This window comes from Hippocampus bargibanti, linkage group LG09 (assembly GCF_051943395.1).
Source record: "Hippocampus bargibanti isolate YZ-2025 linkage group LG09, ASM5194339v1, whole genome shotgun sequence".
Classification (NCBI taxonomy): domain Eukaryota; kingdom Metazoa; phylum Chordata; class Actinopteri; order Syngnathiformes; family Syngnathidae; genus Hippocampus; species Hippocampus bargibanti.
This window is the reverse complement of record NC_142742.1, coordinates 20736256-20755801: the sequence shown is the minus strand read 5'-3', so window position 1 is coordinate 20755801 and position 19546 is coordinate 20736256. Positions and strand designations below refer to the sequence as shown.

The window sequence follows — 19546 nt, the reverse complement described above, 5'->3', positions numbered from 1 at the left end:
AATAAAGACCAAATCTGCGCCCAACGTGCAGTGACATGCTTTTAATATGGGTACGCTACAGCGACCTATATTCCACCGCAATTGTTTCTGTCCAGTGAGAAACGAGTGCACCCTGTACTCGCAATTGTATATCATTGAATTTTTGTGAAGTAAGTAATCGTTTTTTGTGGGATTTTCCAAGCTATGCAGCTTATGATGACGTATTACACGTTTCCCTCCATTCTGGATCTTGAATTTTCCGAATACGACAATGGGAAATTTGATTGAAGTGTACGCTCTTTTTCCTAACACTCCAGTTTATAAAGGTGAGTACGTTGTATTTTTATGTGATAGAAGTGTTACAATATATTTATAATATATATATATTTCTCCATAACTGCCAAGTGTTAAGCAAAAAAGCATTAGCATACATATATATTTCTAGAGCTCACAATTTTTTTTCCTAGTGACAGCTGCATTCGAACGTTGATATTTGCTAATTTATATTTTGAATCGTTTATTGTGTTTTCTGTTCTTGTTTAGACTTTCAAAAGTTTTTCAATGGTAACTTACTCATTAAGATCTGCCAAACATTAAGAAAGTTATGATAACTGTAATAAGGAACTCCGTCACATATTTTCATTGTTTTAACTGTGTAATTACAGGCAGAAAATCCCCTCATCTCATCTCATCTCATCTCATTTTCCGTACCGCTTATTCCTCATTAGGGTCGCGAGGGTTGCTGGAGCCTATCTCAGCTGTCTTCGGGCACGAGGCGGGGGACACCCTGAATTGGTTGCCAGCCAATCGCAGGGCACACAAAGACATACAACAGTCACTCTCACACTCACACTCACACCTAGGGACAATTTGGAGTGGTCAATATGCCTGCCATGCATGTTTTTGGAGTGTGGGAGGAAACCGGAGGACCCGGAGAAAACCCACGCGGGTCCGGGAAGAACCGGCAACCTCTGCACTGTGAAGCCGGGTGCTCACCACTCGACTACCGGGCCGCACAGAGAAAATCCCCTATATTTTGATAATTAAAAATTCTATTATTTCCTTATTATTTGTCATAGAACAATAAGCTATACATCAGTTGAAAGCTATTTAAATGTACTTTAATATAGTATTAGAAAATGTGTGATTATTATTGAAAATTTTTGTCACATCCCTTAACATAAGCTGTAGTACCCTCATTTTACAATTAATATCAAAGATTCGCAACTTACAAAGTTCTGTGCATAAACATACTTCGAGGACAAATAATATTTTTTTACAAATAACACCAGTGTTAAACACCAAATAGAAATTAAAGGACGCTCATCAAAGGATGACCAAAGTCGAGACTTCTCGATTAATGACGAGTAATGACAGAACTGGCCCATCAGTACCAACCAAAAACGAGACACGACTCTCCCACAAAACTGCGATGGCAAGTAATTGCTCACAATGACCAACGTAACTTCCATCTCATTCGATTAGAACAATTAATGTTTTTTTTCTTCGGTCGTAGCTAACATGTACCATTTAAACCATAACACGTACCGCATGGCACGTGTTTATGACAGTGGAGGTAAAAAGGAAATAGAAGAATTCACGCCGACTTACCATCAATCGCCATGTTGTTGTGTTTTGGATTCAACCAAATCCGGCGTGGATGAGGGGGGTGAGTAATCGGACCACAGCAGGAGAGCGAAGAATGGGATTCGCGGTGGTCTCGTCCTTTATGAAACCTGAGGTGCAAAGGACACATCATAACGTGCCAAATAGGATTTTGAATATATTAAATGACTTAATAGCCGTGAATGTCCTTTTTGACTCTTTGCGTTTTTAAGGTTTTCATAATGGTGCTGAGATGGTAAGCCCTGGCTCAAATAGGCCATGATTTATTAGCCATCATTTTGCACTCAATGCTGATCCACTGGTGTGACCCATAATAATTGCAATTCATACAAAGGCTAAAATTCCTACTATCCATTTTCCATACCGCTTATTCCTCATTAGGGTAGCGGGGGGTGCTGGAGCCTATCCCAGCTGTCTCCCGGCATGAGGCGGAGGACACCCTGAATTGGTTGCCAGCCAATCGTAGGGCACACAAAGGCAAACAACAGTCACTCTCACACTCACACTTCGGGACAATTTGGATTGTTCAAGCTGCTTGCCATGCATGTTTTTGGAATGTGGGAGGAAACCGGAAGACCCGGAAAGAAACCCACACGGGGCCCCGGAATCAGAATCAGAAAACCTTTATTCGTCCCATAATGGGGAAATTTGCAGTCCACTGCAGCAACATGTAACATGAACATGCAAACTGCACACAGCGATGCATGAGTGGGACGCGAACCAGCAACCTCTGCACTTTGAAGTCAGAGTGCTAACCACTCGACTACCGGGCCGCCCTGAGGCTAAAATTGTTAGTCATAATTATTTTTACAGAGAGATAAGAGTGAAGTGCTCACCACTTTTATCAAGTGGTTAGCACTTCGACTTCACGATGCACTTCAATTCCAGCTGCATGTTTTTTCTGTCATTGTGTTGGTTTTCTCTGGGTCCGTCGAATTTCTACATTCCAAAAACATGTATGGCAGGCTGATTGAACACTCCAAAATTGTCCCTCAGTGTGAGTGTGAACACGAATGTGTTCATAGTAACGTGGGTAACTTTTATTTGACTTGCCAATGCGTATACGTTTCGCTCCGTCACCCAGCGACCGTACTGTTATTGTCAATGATTACATCACTCCTCTTTCTAGACTCATTGGGTAGACTACCAATGATTCAACAGACCTTGAGGATTATTCTGCCTTGTCATTGAACGGTCTGCTCATGTCTAAGACTGTCAAAGGATTGCATCGGAAAAAAACTAACGTAGGTTGTCCAATAGCGGAGCTAGACATATTTACATGGGTTCACGGTTTCCATGGGTGACTCCTGGCGGATATTTAAACACATAGCAGTCCCACTCAAATTAAAATGATCGGGCAGTCACATAGAATATCAAAGATTCTACCTATTGCAGTCCTGACCCATACCACTGATTCTCGGTTTTCCTTGGCTGAAATCCCATAACCGTGTCATTTTGTGTGAGAGTCCCGTGATACAAAGTTGTAGTTCATTTTGTTATGCACAGTATCTCAGGTCGGCCACAAGCAGGCGTAGTCTCCCTCATAGCTGCCACCTGAATACATTTGCCTAGATGCGTCAGTGCTACCACAATTTACGGCAGGTTTTTAGCAAGGTTAGTGCCAAATCTCTGCCACCGCATCGGCCATATGATTGTGTCATCGAGCTACAGGCCAATACCCCGCTGCCAAACTCCTGGTTGTATCAGGTCTCCCACCCGGGACAGAAGGCGCAGAAGGAGTACATAAATAATTCCCTCTCGGCAGGACTCATCAGACCAGCCTGATCCCCTTTGGGGGCTGGGTCCTTCTTTATCAAAAAGAAGGACAAGTCTCGCGCCAGTGTGTGGATTATAGGGGACTCAATAACATCACGATCAAGAACAAATACCCATTCCCCTCGATCGATTCGGCTACCGCCCCCTTTCAATCCGCTATCATTGAGTACCTGCCTTTAAAACCCCCTTAATCCATTTGAATTTGGTGATACCGTTTGGGTTGACTAATGCCTCCACGGTTTTCCAAAGCCTGATTAATGACGTGTTGAGGGACTTCTTGAATGTTTTTTGTTTTGTGTATGTCTATGACATTTTGATTTTTTCACAGTAACTCGAGGAATATAAAGAGCACGTCTGACTGATTCTGCAGCATCTTCTACAGAACAGACTCCTTGTCAAGGCTGAAAAGTGCGACTTTCATGTGAGGTCCCTTTCATTCCTCGGTTTTATCATCGAGCGGACCCCGCCAAGATCAAAGTGGTGGTGGAGCGGCCGACTTCCACTACCCGTAACCAAGTGCAGCTCTTTTTGGGCATTGCTAATTTTTACAGCCGTGTGCGCAACTACAGCCAAAAGATTCCTTTGAGGTGGGATCCGGACACCGACCGGACGTTCCACGAATTGAAAAAAGTGTTCACTAACCGTTCTGTTTTGCACCATCCTAACCCTGACTATCCTTTAATTGTAGAGGTGCATCTGTCAGATTCGGGAGTGGGGGCTGTCTTGTCTCAGCACTCCCCAGTCAATGAAAAGATCCGCCCTTGCACCTTTTTCTGCCATCATCTCAGCCCTGTAGAAATGAACTCTGATGTGGGGAACTGGGAGTTATTGGCCGTTGCCTTGGCATTGCAGGAATGGAGACACTGGTTCGAGAAGGCAAAGCAGCCATTCACAGTGTACACATATCACATAAACCTGGCATTCGCTCAGCCAAGAGCATCAGTGCCAACTCTCGTCTTTTCCTCCGGGCACACATCCCTCCTCTCCTTCTTCGACCAACAGTAGTAAATTTTCCACTGGCACCCTGAAGGTCAACAGTACCAATGGCGGCCGTTGTTAACTCAGGCCTCGACCAATCCGGTATGGGATTTAGAGGTTTGATTCACATATTTGTTTTGGCAAAAATCTTTACGTTGGATGCCCTTCCTGACACAACCCTCTGTATTTATGCACGCTTGGGACCAGCACAATAAGGCACTGGCTTGTACCCCCTTGTGGCTACATTTATATTTGAATAGCTTCTACAAAGGAAAAATTTGTGCGTAAAGGATTTTTGAGATTTTTTTTTTTGCATTTCAATGACTAAACTTTCTTTTTCCCCTCCAATGAAAAATTTAGAACAATACACAACAATATATTACAAGACAAAAATGTGACAAAAGTTAACCGATTCAAATGATTGCAGATGTTGCGCAGTATGTACTGTAGGTGCAGAGCCTTTGTGTACATATTTCTTAAGCAGCAGCTCACGGTATGTTTACAGTCCTTCTTTTCAGGGCAGAATTTACATCTCTTCTCTTAGTTACCCAAGCTAAGGAACTCGGCGTAGTAGCTGGTTCCTCGGTTTTCTCAGGAGCTCCTACACTCTGAATAACTTTCATAACTGCTGGTCAGGCTTCTGTGCGGGGTACATGTTTCCTTCTTTCAACCAGTGGAGTTACAAGTGTCTTTCCTAGCTTCTGCAGTCACACCCTCCTCTTGGTTTTCTTACGATTTATCAGGTCGAGTTAACCTATCTCCAGATCACCTGCTAAGATTCATAGCCCCAAGTAGGCCTGCAGGTCGGTCTCATACCTCTTTTTCTAGCTGTCTCCATATTTGAGAAAACCCTTGAGATTTGTCATCTCAAGATTAGATCTCTATTGCTGGTGTGGTAAACAGGTTGAATGTAGGTACAACGAGAGTCCTGAAGATGATTCATTATATTGTGGTTTATATTCTTCCTTATTTTCTTCTGCTACATTGTCCATTTCATCTTTTCATCTTTCATCAGTTGTCTTTCTGGATATCAGAAAAGAATCAGTTCTAGAGCCTCTTCAATGTCATAATTTACAACCACGGCATCAGCACCTAGAGAAGGAGTGATCCTGTCATATGTAGCACCCTTATAACCTCTTGAAATCCACAAAAAAAAGGATTTCTGCCCGTTAAGAAACAGTTACAGTGAGATCTCAGCTTACGAACACCTTATCTTACGAACTTTTCTTCTTACGAACGTGAAATTTATGAAAATTAAACCTTGAAACACGCACTACTTTTCATGATACACACCCACCACGGCTGGTGGAGTAATCTTCGGTGGAAGAACACCAAAGCACACGACCTTCGGATCTGGCGGAGTGATCTTTGGCGGAAGCACACGACCGAACAGCGCTCCAGCCGGGCCACCTTTCCACAACCCCTCTCATTGAATGCACACGTCGATCGCCTCCTTGGAGCTTTTTGCTGATAATTTTACTATTATGGGACCGAAAAAACACACCACAGGTGTTCAGCCCAAGAAGACACAAAATAAAATCACCGCCGCTCAGAAGAAGGAGATAATTGAAAAACATGAACGAGGTGTGCGTTTGTGTGATTTAGTGGCCGAGCACGGCTATGCTAAGTCAACCATTGCTACCATTCTCCAAGAAAAAGAGAAGCAATCAAAGGTGCGTCTGTTGCAAAAGGTGTTTCCGTGCTCTCAAAGCGACAGTCTCGGGCAATTGAAGAAGTTGAAAAGCTTCTGTTAATTTGGATTAACGAAAGCTACCCGGCGACAGCGTGAGTAAAGCTATTTTATGCGAGAAAGCACGGCTAATTCACGCCGATATCGCCACGCGGCAACCTGGAAGTTCGGCATTGATTGATGATTTTAAAGCCAGCAACGGATGGTTCGAGAACTTTAAGCACCGTACTGGGATTCACTGCGTCACTCGTCATGGTGAAGCAGCCGCAGGAGTTGTCATCTGAGGAGGAGGAGATTTCTGCAGTATCTAGTGAGCGCATCAAAGAGATGTTGGCAAAGTGGAATGATTTGCAGGCTTTTATCGAACAGTTCCATCAGGAAAAGACTGTGGCTATGAGAGTCATCAACATGATGAACGATACTGTGATGCCTCAGTTTCGTAAGAACAGGTGTCAATTAAGAGGTTTTTAATAAGCAAAAATGATGAGGAGTCTCCAAAGAAGCAAAGAGAAGCCACACCAGAGTTTAAGTTACCAACAGTCCTTATGGAATGTGACTCTCCTTCCATAGGCCATCAACGACCATCAAAATGGTAAATAAAGCGTTATTTTACAGCACAGTTTATTTATTTAATTACAGTCTTCATGTAATGTGCCTCTCTTTCCAAACAGCAATTCCCTCTGACCTTCGACCTCCAACACCATTCCATCAAGCCATCAATGACCATCATAAAGGTAAATAAAACAACTTTATTTTATAGCACAGTTTATTTCTTTAATTACAGTCCTTATGGAATGTGCCTCTCTTTCCAAACAGCAATTCTCTCTGACCTTCGACCTCCAACACCATTCCATCAAGCCATCAATGACCATCACAAATGTAAATAAAGTGACTTTATCGATGAGAAGGTTTCTTCAGCCGTCATCTGTACAAAAGTGAAGGTTTTGGACGTTTCGCCTCCTATCCAAGAGGCTTCGTCAGCGAACTAAAGTCTGACTGGTCGTATCGGCCCCATTTATATATCCCTAATGTCCAGACCTGGTGGCGCCGGACACAGCTATGATAGGTCCCTACTCTCAGGTTGGGGGGGGGGGGCGTGGGACCCCCCCCTGTGGCCCCACTGATTGTTCCTACATTCCTGACTAACGATTGGCCTATTACCCCCACTCCCCCCGGTATCACCTCATCAGCATAACGACCCTCATCAGCATTGCGAAAGTTGCCTAACCTGTTTTGCCTGAGCAGGCTATTGTATGAACGATCCAAATTGAACCTCACACCACCAGACCGGTTTAATGAAGGATTTTGTTGTTTTATAAGAATCGCCTCTTTTACCCCCCTTTCAAACCACATATGTTCTTTCGCTAAGATTTTAACCTCATTGTCGTCAAATGAGTGGTTGCTAGCTTTTAGGTGCAAATGTACTGCCGATTGAGGCCCACTAGTATTATCCCTGCGATGTTGATAAAGTCTTTTTTTGAGAATTTGTTGAGTCTCCCCAATGTACTGCTCTTTACAATTTTCATTCTTACAATGTATGGAATAAACTACATTACTTTGTTTTTCATTTGGTAGCCTATCTTTTGGATGCACTAATTTTTGCCTTAACGTGTTTATCGGTTTGAAATAAGTAGGAATTTTATGTTGCCAAAGGACTCTTTGTAATTTTTCAGAAACTCCTGCAATGTACGGTACTGCTACGGTAAAAGGAGAGGAGTAGCAGTACCGTACATTGCGATCGAGACAATGGAGCATGTGCAATGTTTGGTGGACAGTGCTGTTCAACCACCCTGAGGGCTCCGCACACTGAGCTGGATGGATCATTCCGGCGTGACCACACCCCAGTCGTCAGAGTTGTGAAGTAAAAACTTTGTCACATACAAATTTAGTGTGTTATGCCTTGACAATTTGTTTTTCAGCTCTCTTGACATTGTGTTGATGTTGCTGCATTCCCTGCATTAAAGTTCTGCTTATTGGATTGGATTTGCCTTTATTAGTCTCACAGTGGAGACATTTACATTTCACAGCAGCAAAGTGATGAAAGCAATGAAACTAGAAAAAAAATACATGGGCTGCTGGAAAGGCAGCCAATCGCGCGGCGCCGTCTTGAAGTCAAAAGAACAAAAAAAACAAAATAAATAATATGACATCACAAAGACAATATGACAACACAAAGAAAGACGCAGAGAGTCATTCATTCTTAAGCACTTTCTGTACCCTCTTTGTGACATGAGGCAGTTCTAGATGAAAGAGAAGATCAAGGCATCTTTCCACCAGTGGATCAGGGACATCATGCTGGAATGTGCATGTCGACTACAGCTAAATGTTGAAAGCAAACAAACAGCTGTAGCATCCGTTGACGAAAAGAGATTGTCTCACATTTCCTGTACCAAATAAATCCGCTTCAATTCCAAGCCGCAACAATTTGTTCCTGCAGCTGTTGCGCCCACGATGTCTAAAGTGAATGGAATGTACCCTCTGACGTTACTTTTCAGTGGCAGTGGTTCTGATGTGATAAACGTCTCAGCTAGTGATTGCATGTTCTTTTATATGTGTCTTGGTGTAATGGATGATTTTTGTCCGTCTGTGATAGGACTATTTTATATATGCACATTCTTAAAGTACAACCAACACCATTTTTTTGTTTCCTAACTGACATCATAAAAACGTAGAATAGCATCTAAAATACTCAAAACATGCAGGCTGTTTTTAGTCAAATGAAAACATCAATAAAAAAAAGAGTTAAAATGTCCCAAAACTACTTCAAAACGACCCCTGAAATTGTGAGTTTCAGAAGGCCCCGCCCCCTTATTAGTGACGTCACGCCAGGACGTCTTTGCCTTGCTCTAGAATCAAAACAATGGCTTCAGATTCGGAGAAGATGCTTTCTTGTTACTCATGCAGTTATGAATATGATTCAAATAGTTCTGAAGAGGAAAGCATAATTGTTTGCAATCGATTAAAGAAGTCTTCCCGTATCAATTCGAGCCATTAGGACTCCAATGTAATGTCCCAGAAAATGCACAAGATGGCGCCCAAGCTCCGTTGCAAATTGGATTTTTTGTGATAGAGTGTTTCTATACACATCCGTAAACATCATGTATTATTTCATGTTTAGTTGAGTACATACTATATTATGGCATGTTTAGTTTAGTCTATATGGATGTATGTAGCTTATTAGTTAACTAGTTGCGTATGCAGAGTGTAACAAGTATCAACTTACAGTCTAATGTTCTCCCAACACTTGTCCGTAGCTGATTACACAACAGTTCGCTGCTGTGTGAGTTTAAACTAGTTTGAGGTGGCGGGCTTTGTTCTCTTGGCTCCCCGCACCGACGAGAGATGTCCTCCATTTGTTTTACGAGAATAAAGTAGTCTTTTCTGTTCACCATTTATCGTCCCCGCTGGTATTTCATCATAAAACTCCGTTGAACTCTGAACCAGAAGAGAAACAGGAATTAGACTCCAACATAAATTGGTGCTGACAACCCGTGCCAAACGTCGGGTCCGCAGCGGTTGAGGAGTGCTCGCCTGCATGCCTAAGTTGACGAGAGACGGGAGCTTTCTGCTCCTGGCGGCGTCTGCTTGTGAATTCTCCGCAAGAGACGAGGAGGTCATTCCCTCGGCGACACCTGCTTGTTGACTGGGAAACGAGAGACAAAGAGTTTTTTTTTTCTCTTTGGTGGAGCCTGCTTGTGATTTCTCACAAGAGACAAAAATATTCTTTCCTTTTTGATGGCACCTGCTCGTGGTGACGCGGTGGGCTAGCTCCTCTTCATTCTGACTGACTACACAGCTGAGTTTGAGTTTTTTTCAAGGTGGGTGACACGCTAGCACACAGCCATTTGTTGAATGTATTGTGGGATCCTTTATGGCCAGAAGGTATTATATTCACGTTTAATCCACGTATCCAGGAATTGTGTTTAAATCAAGCTGCAATTGATCGTGGATTCTCCGTGATATTAATACATTCATTTTGCTTGATCTGTGCTGATATGGTGAACTGCAAAAGTTTCTTTGTCTGAGGGAAAGATCTTGAACAAAGGAAGGTGGGGGCGAGGAGCCATTTGAGCGGTTAGTGAGTGTGTGCGCGTCTGCGTGTGAGTGGGTGCGCGTGTGCGTGTGTGCGTGTGCATTCATTGTGTGTGTATGTGAGCGCGTCCCGGGGTTGGAGACGTTTGTGTTTTGAGCTAACAAAAGACATTGTTAATAAGAATTGATGGGTGCAATCTTTTTCTAAGAAAACCCCAATCCACCAGGATACTAAATTCATAAAAACGTGGGGAAGATGAAAACATTCTCAGAGGACGCTTTGAAGGTGTTTTCAGACACCCCAGCTGTATCCCTGAATCTGCTGATGTGGATTCCGTATATGTTAACCAATTGAAGCAAACTGGAAAAATGAAAAAGCTATGTCTTTGAAGATGGGCGCTGATAAAGAAACTCCTCCCTTACAAGGACAAAGCAGCTTATGGTCTTAAAATTGCCATTATTGGGACAGACATAGAATTAACCACTACAGCAGGAGGGACGAGCTGTGGGCTGGGGAATTTGAGCTTGAGGGTCAGAGGTCAGGGGGGGATCTGCACGCGGGGTCCCCCACCACCTCCTCACGTCTGCCCTCTCTGTCCCCCACTCTCCCTCTCATACCCCCTTGCTGCTTATAGAAGACCAGATGTGTTTTCAGGAAAAGAGCAGACTGGAGCACACACGTCCCCCACTGGGGGGACTCAGTCGTTACACCCAAAAAAATTACAAGAAATGTCTTCGTGTGCTGCGGACTTTAAACATCCTGAGACTTCTCAGATTCTTTTGTACGTTGACGACATCTTAATTGCTTCACCGACTGAAGACGAGAACAAGACTGTATCAATTGTTTTGTTCCAATATGTAGCGAATACAGGTAACAAAGCTTCTTTGGATAAGTTACAGTTTTGCCCAAAAGAAGTTGTTTTTCTAGGACATCTTTTGTCAAGAAAGGGACGAGAGATGACAACCAAAAGAACCCGACCCAAGACGTAAAAACAGATGATGACGTTTGGGACTGTGTAATTATTGCAGAACTTGGATTCCGCATTATGCACAAGTCCCTCAACCATTATTGACACTCATATACCAAGACGAAATGTCACTGAAAGAATCTATTCAGTGGACTGAAGAGGGCATTGAAAAATTTACAGAATTGAAAAATTTGATAGCCAATACAAGTGTTTTGGCCATGCCTGACTATGATAAACCTTTTGTTCAAACAGTTGACTGCAAAGACAAATATATGACTTCAGTCTTGTTACAAAAACATGGACAAAGGCTGAGACCAGTTGCATTTTATTCTAAAAGACTGGATCCAGTGGCTGCAGCTCTTCCAGCATGTGTTAGAGCAGTGTGTGCCGCAGCGTTGGCAGTTCAGTCGTCAGCTGAACTTGTACTTTTCCATCCCACAACGCTGATGGTACCACACTCGCTTGACTTATTGATTACAGGCACGAAAATGACTTTCTTGTCACCAGCACAACATTTGTCTATAATGACAACGTTGCTGGAACAACCACACATAACCGTTGAGAGGTGCAATAGCATTAATCCGGCGACACTTGTACCTCTACCTGTTGACGGAGAACCACATTCATGTGTTGACAGAATAAATGAGAACTGCAAACCACGACCAGACTTGAAAGACACACCTTTACCTGACAGCATCCACCTGTATGTTGACGGCTCTGCATCTAGGTCAGATGCAGGGGGTAACAGGGTAGGTTATGCTGTTGTAACCGACGTTGAAATTATTGCTGACGGTTCATTACCAAACACGTATTCAGCGCAAGCAGCAGAAATTGTTGCATTGACTGAAGCGTGTAAATGGGCAGAAAGAAAAACTGTGACGATTTTTTACAGACAGCCAATATGCGTTTTCCACAATTCACTGCTTTGCAGCCCAGTGGAACCGCAGGGGAATGACTACATCATCTGGAAAAGCTGTTGAACATGCAGATTTATCAGAATCATCTTTATTGCCAAGTATGTAAAACATACAAGGAATTTGTTTCCGGTAGAACACGCTGCACTAGTATCGTCGTCAAAAAAACTGCTAAGTGGCACTATACAGTTCCATTTTGACTACTGTTGAAAGAGTTCAAAGAGTTAAAAGAGTTAATGGCTTGGGGGAAGAAGCTGTTTAAATGTCTGCTGGATTTGGTGCGCATGGCTCGGTAGCGCCTGCCTGAGGGGAGTAGCTGGAAAAGGTGGTGGGCAGGGTGCGGAGGGTCCAGTAGGATTTTCCGTGCCCTAGTTTGGATTCTTGCAGTGTGCATGTTCGGATTAAATTCTTGTTCGTCTTTCCTGGTTCGGTTTTGTCAGAAGTTCAGTGATAAAAATATCAGCAACGACGATAGATGGTGAACAAAAAACTACTTTATTCTAATGAGACAGAAAAAGCACTTCTCTTCTCGGTGGGACGAAGACATGAGCACACGGACAAAAATAGGAGAACAAAGAGAACGAGCTCCCGCTCTGACAAGTTTTTAAACATACACAGTGGCGATCTGTTGTCCAATCAGTTGCGGACAAGTCGATCTTTCCCGTCCAATCGGTTACGAACAACTCTGTGTTGGGAGGGTCTTAGATTGTAGTTGGAGCTGTTGCTTCTTTGCAACGACTATTGAACTAATAAGATTGATAATGCTATTAGACTGAAATTAAACGTGCACTAATCATAATGTATACTAAGCTAAACATGAAATAACATAATACAGTAAAGTCTCGTTATATCGATATTCAAGGGAGTCGGAAAAAATATCGATATAACCGGGACTATTGATATATCCGACCCTGTTTGCATGTAATTTTCTCCGTGCGTGCATAGAAATAGTATCGATATAACCGGGACTATCGATATATCCGATATCAATATAACGAGACTTTACTGTATGTTTACTAATGTGCATAAACACTCTATCATTCCCTCCTGTTGTACATTTAAACATCAGTTCATACATTTCCAAAAGTTTTAATGCATGCACGTCATACTAATTGCACAGGGAACCATACTAATCTCATCTATCCAACGTCTAATGTTATTTAACTAACCATGGAGAAGGCGAAAAACCTCTATCACAATTTTGCTGCTGTGATATATAACCTCTCCATTTTTTGAGGGTTTTTAAATTTTAATGAGGAAAACTCCGTCTCGGCTCTCCGTTTCCTTTTTTTGCTTTTGTTCGTTTGGAGCAACCACTCTCTGGCCATGGTGTACTACCCCTAGCTACAACACTGGGTCCCCTTCACGCATTTGTTGATACAAAACCTTTGCGTAATTCACCTGGGAATTAGTTATCATATTCATTAGCATTGTTCTTAAGCATGGAATAATACAACCAATGACTAAGAAAATAAGTACAATCACAATTGCGAATGGGATAAACATTCTGAGCAAAGTCTTATACCAAGAGCCCCCAAAGAGCCCGTCAAAGATCCACGGTTGATCAGGCCGGTGATCCTTGGCCATGGCATCTCTGAGATCCCTGACAACAGACAAAGCATCAGTCATGTTTATGGAATTCGTTTATTCGGGTATGTACGTACAACAAGTGTCACCCACCATAGCACAGACGCCCCCTTGTGGGGCTGTCAAAAGGTCCAAAAGCATTCTATTTTGCAGCACCATTTGTCTAATTGCTGCAATTTCAGTGTTTTGCATTTCATCTACTTCCAAACTGGCATTTACAAACACTTGAAACCTGTAGTCGATTGTTTCAATTCGTAGCATGTTTTTAGCCACTCCAATTTGTGGAAAAAGAGCTAACATTACCTTACTTCCCGTGCTACGGTGTTTGAATTGTTCTGGAACATCAGTTCCCCAGATCGAATCATGGGGCTTAAACGACACTCTTCTTTTCACATGATGGTGCGCTGGACGACTGGTAACGATGAAAGTATTGTCAGTTACAGTAACAGGTGCGCACATACCGTAGGCTCTCGGAGGAATAAAGAATATACTTTCCAACCACATAACCACCAAAGATGTGAAGATACAGGTAAAATGGTGACATTGGTGTTTAACGGTAGCACATATAAACATCTATTCTCATCTATAAAACCTAAATTTTGACCTGTACCGTACATTGCAACGCATACTGGTAATCTCAATCCGCTCTCGGTCATAACCTGATTTTCAGTTTCCAAAATGGTGTCTAAACTTGGAACAATCTCTCCTCTCGAAGCATTGCGAAGAACTGGAAAATGTTGATCAGGTTTATGAGAAGATATTAACATATATGCAGCTCGAGCCATTTTATCTCCAAATACCTTTGAATGTACTCTTTGTTGTGTTACAGAATGTGGCATGAAAGAACAAACGAAGCAATTACTTTTCCTATTTTGTTTAGCAATTAATGTAGCATAACAATACCACGTGTTTGATAACAATGGATTCCAATCATATTTTTCTCCTGCAAATGGTTGATATAATGCGTCCATGACACGTGAATTTTGGGCTTTTTTGGCAGGTATTTCAACATAGGCTGTCAGTCTGATGTGCGGTTTATTTTTGAACGGCGATATCACGACTGGTGTTGTCAAAGATGACAAGATGCATATAGTTACGGGAAAACCAGTGTGATGTTCACGAGAATCAGGACAGAGTCTCAAGTCCAGGCATCCTGCAAAATCATGAGTTATAATAGCAAGTTGGATATCAGTCATTGTACCAGTTCCAGTTCCTGTTCCTAACCAGTTCCCTCGAGCTATCTTGACTACGATTCGTTTTGCTTCTTGGGCACAGCTATTTCGAACCCATTCTGTGTTAGGCTTAGAACGGACCACAACGGAATCCCAACCAGTGGTCCAAGCCTTCCCCGATTTGATACGAGCGTACCAAAACTCTTGGGGATAATTGCTACCATCTTGTCGTTCTTCATTCACGAGGATGCTAAGGGGAAATGACACATTCCTGCAGCTTCGAGTGGAAAGCAGGCTACAGGATGTGTCAAGCTTGGGCACTTTTCTGCCATCGTTGGTTGCAATGGTGGAGTTTGGCAGGCTGATGGAATGGGAGGCTTTACGTGCGTCATCTGGATTGCCTCCACTAATTCATACAGCGAGATGATGTGGACCAAACCCATGGCTATTGAGTAGTTTGGCTCTGTCTCTCTTCCACCTGCTCCGGATCTGGTTGGTGAACGATTTTGCAGTGGCTTTGATGCACCCAGGTAGATCTCTCAGCGATCTTGATGGCAGTTGGCGTGGTTATCAGCACGGTGAATGGCCCCTCCCACTTTGGTGCCGACCAGGACTTCCTCTTAATTGCCTTGATCAGCACGTGGTCTCCGGGCCGAAGCAGTGTCTGCTCCTGTGGAGACAACAGGACAGACTGCGGCAGTACACAGGCTGACTGGACCTCTTTTGTTGTAAACATTTCACACAAACATTTTGCCAACAAAGCGCCTGGATCTGATTCATTTTCTTGCCAGGGCACACCTTCCCATAATGGGAGGATGAAAGGTCTGCCATGCAAGATCTCAAAAGGCGTTAAGCCGTTATTAGTGGGTGTTATTCTCATGTATAATTTAACCAAAAACAGACATTCAGGCCATGGTTTGCCTGTTGCCTCCATGGTTTTTCTGAGACGATTTTTTATTGTGCCATTCGTTCTTTCAACCAATCCTGCACTCTGTGGATGATATGCACAGTGGTTCTATAATTTAATACCCAAATGTTCAGAGATTTTGGTGATTACGTCATTAACAAAATGTGGTCCATTATCACTCCAGATTATTCTTGGTATGCCATGTTCTGGAATAATATGTTTGCACAATGCTTTTGCAACGGATAATGTATCTGATTTCTTTGAAGGCACAATTTCCACCCATTTGGTGAATGAATCAATTAACACCAAACAGTATTTATAAGAATTACTTGTGCTTAGTTCAATGAAATCCATGTGGACCACTTCAAAGGGGTGTGACCCTTGTGGAAATGTTCCTCTTTTTGGTCGCATGTTACCTTGTGGATTGTGTTTACAGCAAATCAAACAACTCCGACAAAAGTTTTTTTGCATACGAGTTGAAACCTCTGCTTAAATGGAATACTTTCCCTGCTATAAACACCATGCCCGCTGTTGATATATGTGACCTACCATGGCTCAATCGAGCCACCATAGGGAACATGTTTCTCGGTAAAAATGGTTTGTTGTCTATTTTATACAGCTCATCAATTAGCTTAGCACCATCGGCAAGCCACAAATCTTTTTCGGATTTTGTAGCTAACGCTTGCATGTCCTTCAAAAATTGTGTAGGCACTAATTCACGCATTTCTAGATTTACCAAATTGAAAGTAGTTTGAGCAGCGTTCTTGGCGGCTGCGTCTGCTCCAGCATTACCTGACTAATTCTGTCTTTAGCTCTAGTGTGCGCTGCACATTTGCATACAGCTACACTTTTTGGAAGGAGGATAGCTTTCAATAAACCTCTCAATAAATCTGCATGTTCGACAGATTTTCCGTTCGATGTAGTCATTCCTCTGCGGTTCCACTGAGCTGCAAAGCAGTGAAGTGTGGAAAACGCATATTGACTGTCCGTAAAAATCGTCACCGTTCTCCCTTCCGCCCATTTACACGCTTCAGTCAATGCAACAATTTCTGCTGCTTGTGCTGAATACGTGTTTGGTAATGAGCCATCAGCAACAATTTCAACATTTGTCACAACAGCATAGCCTACCCTGTTAGCCCCTGCATCTGACCTAGACGCAGAGCCATCAACGTACTGGTAGATGCTGTCAGGTAAAGGTATGTCTTTTAAGTCTGGTCGTGGTTTGCAGTTCTCATTTATTCTGTCAACGCATGAATGTGGTTCTCCGTCCACAGGTAGAGGTATAAGTGTTGCTGGGTTAATGCTATTGCACCTCTCAACAGTTATATGTGGTTGTTCCAGCAAGGTTGTCATGATAGACAAATGTCGTGCTGGTGACAAGAAGGTCATTTTCGTGCCTGTAATCAATAAGTCAACAGAGTGTGCTACCATCAGCGTTGTGGGATGAAAAAGTACTAGTTCAGCTGACGACTGAACTGCCAACGCTGCGGCACACACTGCTCTAACACATGCTGGAAGAGCTGCAGCTACTGGATCCAGTCTTTTAGAATAAAATGCAACTGGTCTCAGCTTTTGTCCATGCTTTTGTAACAGGACTGAAGTCATGTATTTGTCTTTGCAGTCAACTGTTTGAACAAAAGGTTTGTCATAGTCAGGTAAAGCTAAGACGCTAGTGTTTGCTATCAAATTTTTTAATTCTGTAAATGCTTTACTGCCCTCTTCAGTCCACTGAATAGAGTCTTTCAGTGCCATTTCGTCTTGGTATATAAGTGTCAATAATGGTTGGGTCACTTGTGCATAATGCGGAATCCAAGTTCTGCAATAATTGCACAGTCCCAAAAACGTCATCATCTGTTTTTTCGTCTTAGGTCGAGGAACCTGCAAAATTGTCTGTTTTCTCTGAGTTGTCAACTCTCTTCCCTTTCTTGACAAAAGATGTCCTAAGAAAACAACTTCTTCTTGGCAAAACTGCAATTTATCCACAGAAGCTTTGTTACCTGTATTCGCCAAATATTGGAACAAAGCTATTGATACAGTCTTGTTCTCATCTTCAGTCGGTGAAGCAATTAAGATGTCGTCAACATACAAAAGAATCTGAGAAGATTCAGGATGTTTAAAATCAGCAATACACGAAGACATTTCCTGTGAAAAAATTGTAGGGCTATCTGTAAACCCTTGTTGCAATCTTGTATATGTATATTTTTTCCCATTAAATGTAAATCCGAACCAATGACGTGAATTTTTGTGTAGCGGAATGGAGAAAAAGGCATTGCTCAAATCAATTACTGTAAACCATTTTTTGTCAGGTTTTAAACTGTTCAATAATGTGTGCGGGTCTGGCACACACGGAGCACGTGATTGTATGGATTTATTTATCTGTCGCAAATCATGCACCATTCTCCAAACTCCAGATTCCACTTTTTTAACAGGAAATATCGGTGTATTACATTCACAAGTTGGGTCTTCAATCAAAATACCAGCTTTCACCATATCCCGTATTACAGGGGTGATGCCAATAATAGCATCCTGTTTTAATGGATATTGTTTAAGTCTTGGTCGATAAGTTGTTTTAGGCAATACTTCAACTGGTTTTGCTGTTTTAAGTAAGCCCACATCAGTTTTTCCCGATGACCAAAGGGTGGCAGGGACGTCTGGAAAGTCCTCCGCCCCTAAAATGGCCATCATTCTAGTGAATCGACCTTTACTGGGTCCCCCATAGCGTCAACTACGAAGGACTCCAGAAAGTTCACTTTATTTGGGTTTGTACCCTTCTTCTGTTGGTATTAAAGCTATTTGCAATTGTTGCAACAGGTCTCTCCCCAACAAATTTATTGGACACTCTCCACTCAAGACCATAGTGACCTTGTATGGAGTTAGTCCCTCATCTAAAATTTTTATTGGTTTGGAAATCGGTAACAATGTCACTTTCCCATCTGCAGATACCACAGAAATGTGTTGTCGACTCGGAGTGACACCTGGAATGGTGTCTCTTAACACTGATCTGCATGCACCACTATCGCGAAGAAATTTGACATCTTTTTTCCCAATTTTTAGCCAATAATAAGGTTTTTCGTTTTCCGGTAAGGTCAAGGCAAATACATTAGTCAAATCCAAGATTTCAACTGGTTTTATTGATTCCCATTTCCCACTGTTGTGCTTGTTGTCATCAGTGTTGAAATGGGGTTCCTCGCGTCAATCTGAATGTTTTGTTTTTTGTCCTTCACCATATCGCGTATTATATGGTGGAGGTCTGTAAGATTTCCCATGTTTCCTTTTCGGTATAGGTTTCCATTTCCCCACTTTTTTCTCACCACTTCTTGGGCGTGTATTGCCCACTCCATGAGATCAACCAACCTTCCAGTCCGGTGTTGGACATAATGTTTCCAAATGAAATCTCCAATTTCCGGCGTCAAATTCAGCAAAAATGTTTGCTTGAATTGGTTGACATATATGGAATTCTCATCAGCAGATTCAGGAATACAGCAGTGGTTTCGAAAAACATTTTCCAAGCGTCCCCGAAAAATGTTAATATCTTCCCCACGTAACGGTCTACAATTCTGAATCATGCCAAAGTTTGGTGTTTTTTTCCATAATGTTCGGATGTTTTCACAAATCAATCTCCGTTGGCTTGTCGCTTCCTCATACGTCATGTTTGTTCCCATCGATGTTTTCCCAGTAAAGTCACCTTTCACCCGGTTCCAATGGTGTCCCAAGCATCTCCTGAGAACCTTAAGTGTTTCTTGTCCATTCAACTGGTAAGAAGCACACAATTCCTCAAAATTCTCAGTCCAACTTTCTGCATTTTCAACAACATTACCTAGTCCTTTACATGCCTCTGCGACATCACTGTCGCCCCATGGCCGATAAACCAAGATAGTTTGATCATCTATGTTTGAAGAATTAGGGTTTGCTACCTG

General features: G+C 42.5%; 1 protein-coding gene across 9 annotated transcripts in view; it reads right to left on the bottom strand.

Moving 5' to 3' along the window:
* syt14a (synaptotagmin XIVa) overlaps positions 1–9384 on the bottom strand; it is an 89876-nt gene extending 80492 nt beyond the window's left edge. For all 9 annotated transcript variants that reach the window (XR_016116089.1, XM_089005108.1, XM_089005109.1 and 6 more), the window contains exons 1-2: positions 9273–9384; positions 1591–1715 (exon numbers count right to left, since the gene is read on the bottom strand). Coding sequence is in view for 8 of the 9 variants with exons in the window: in XM_089005108.1 (XP_088861234.1) it covers positions 1591–1603 (13 nt within the window). In the remaining variant the exon portion in view is untranslated. The remainder of the gene's footprint in view (positions 1–1590; positions 1716–9272) is intronic.
* Positions 9385–19546: the final 10162 nt, after the last annotated feature.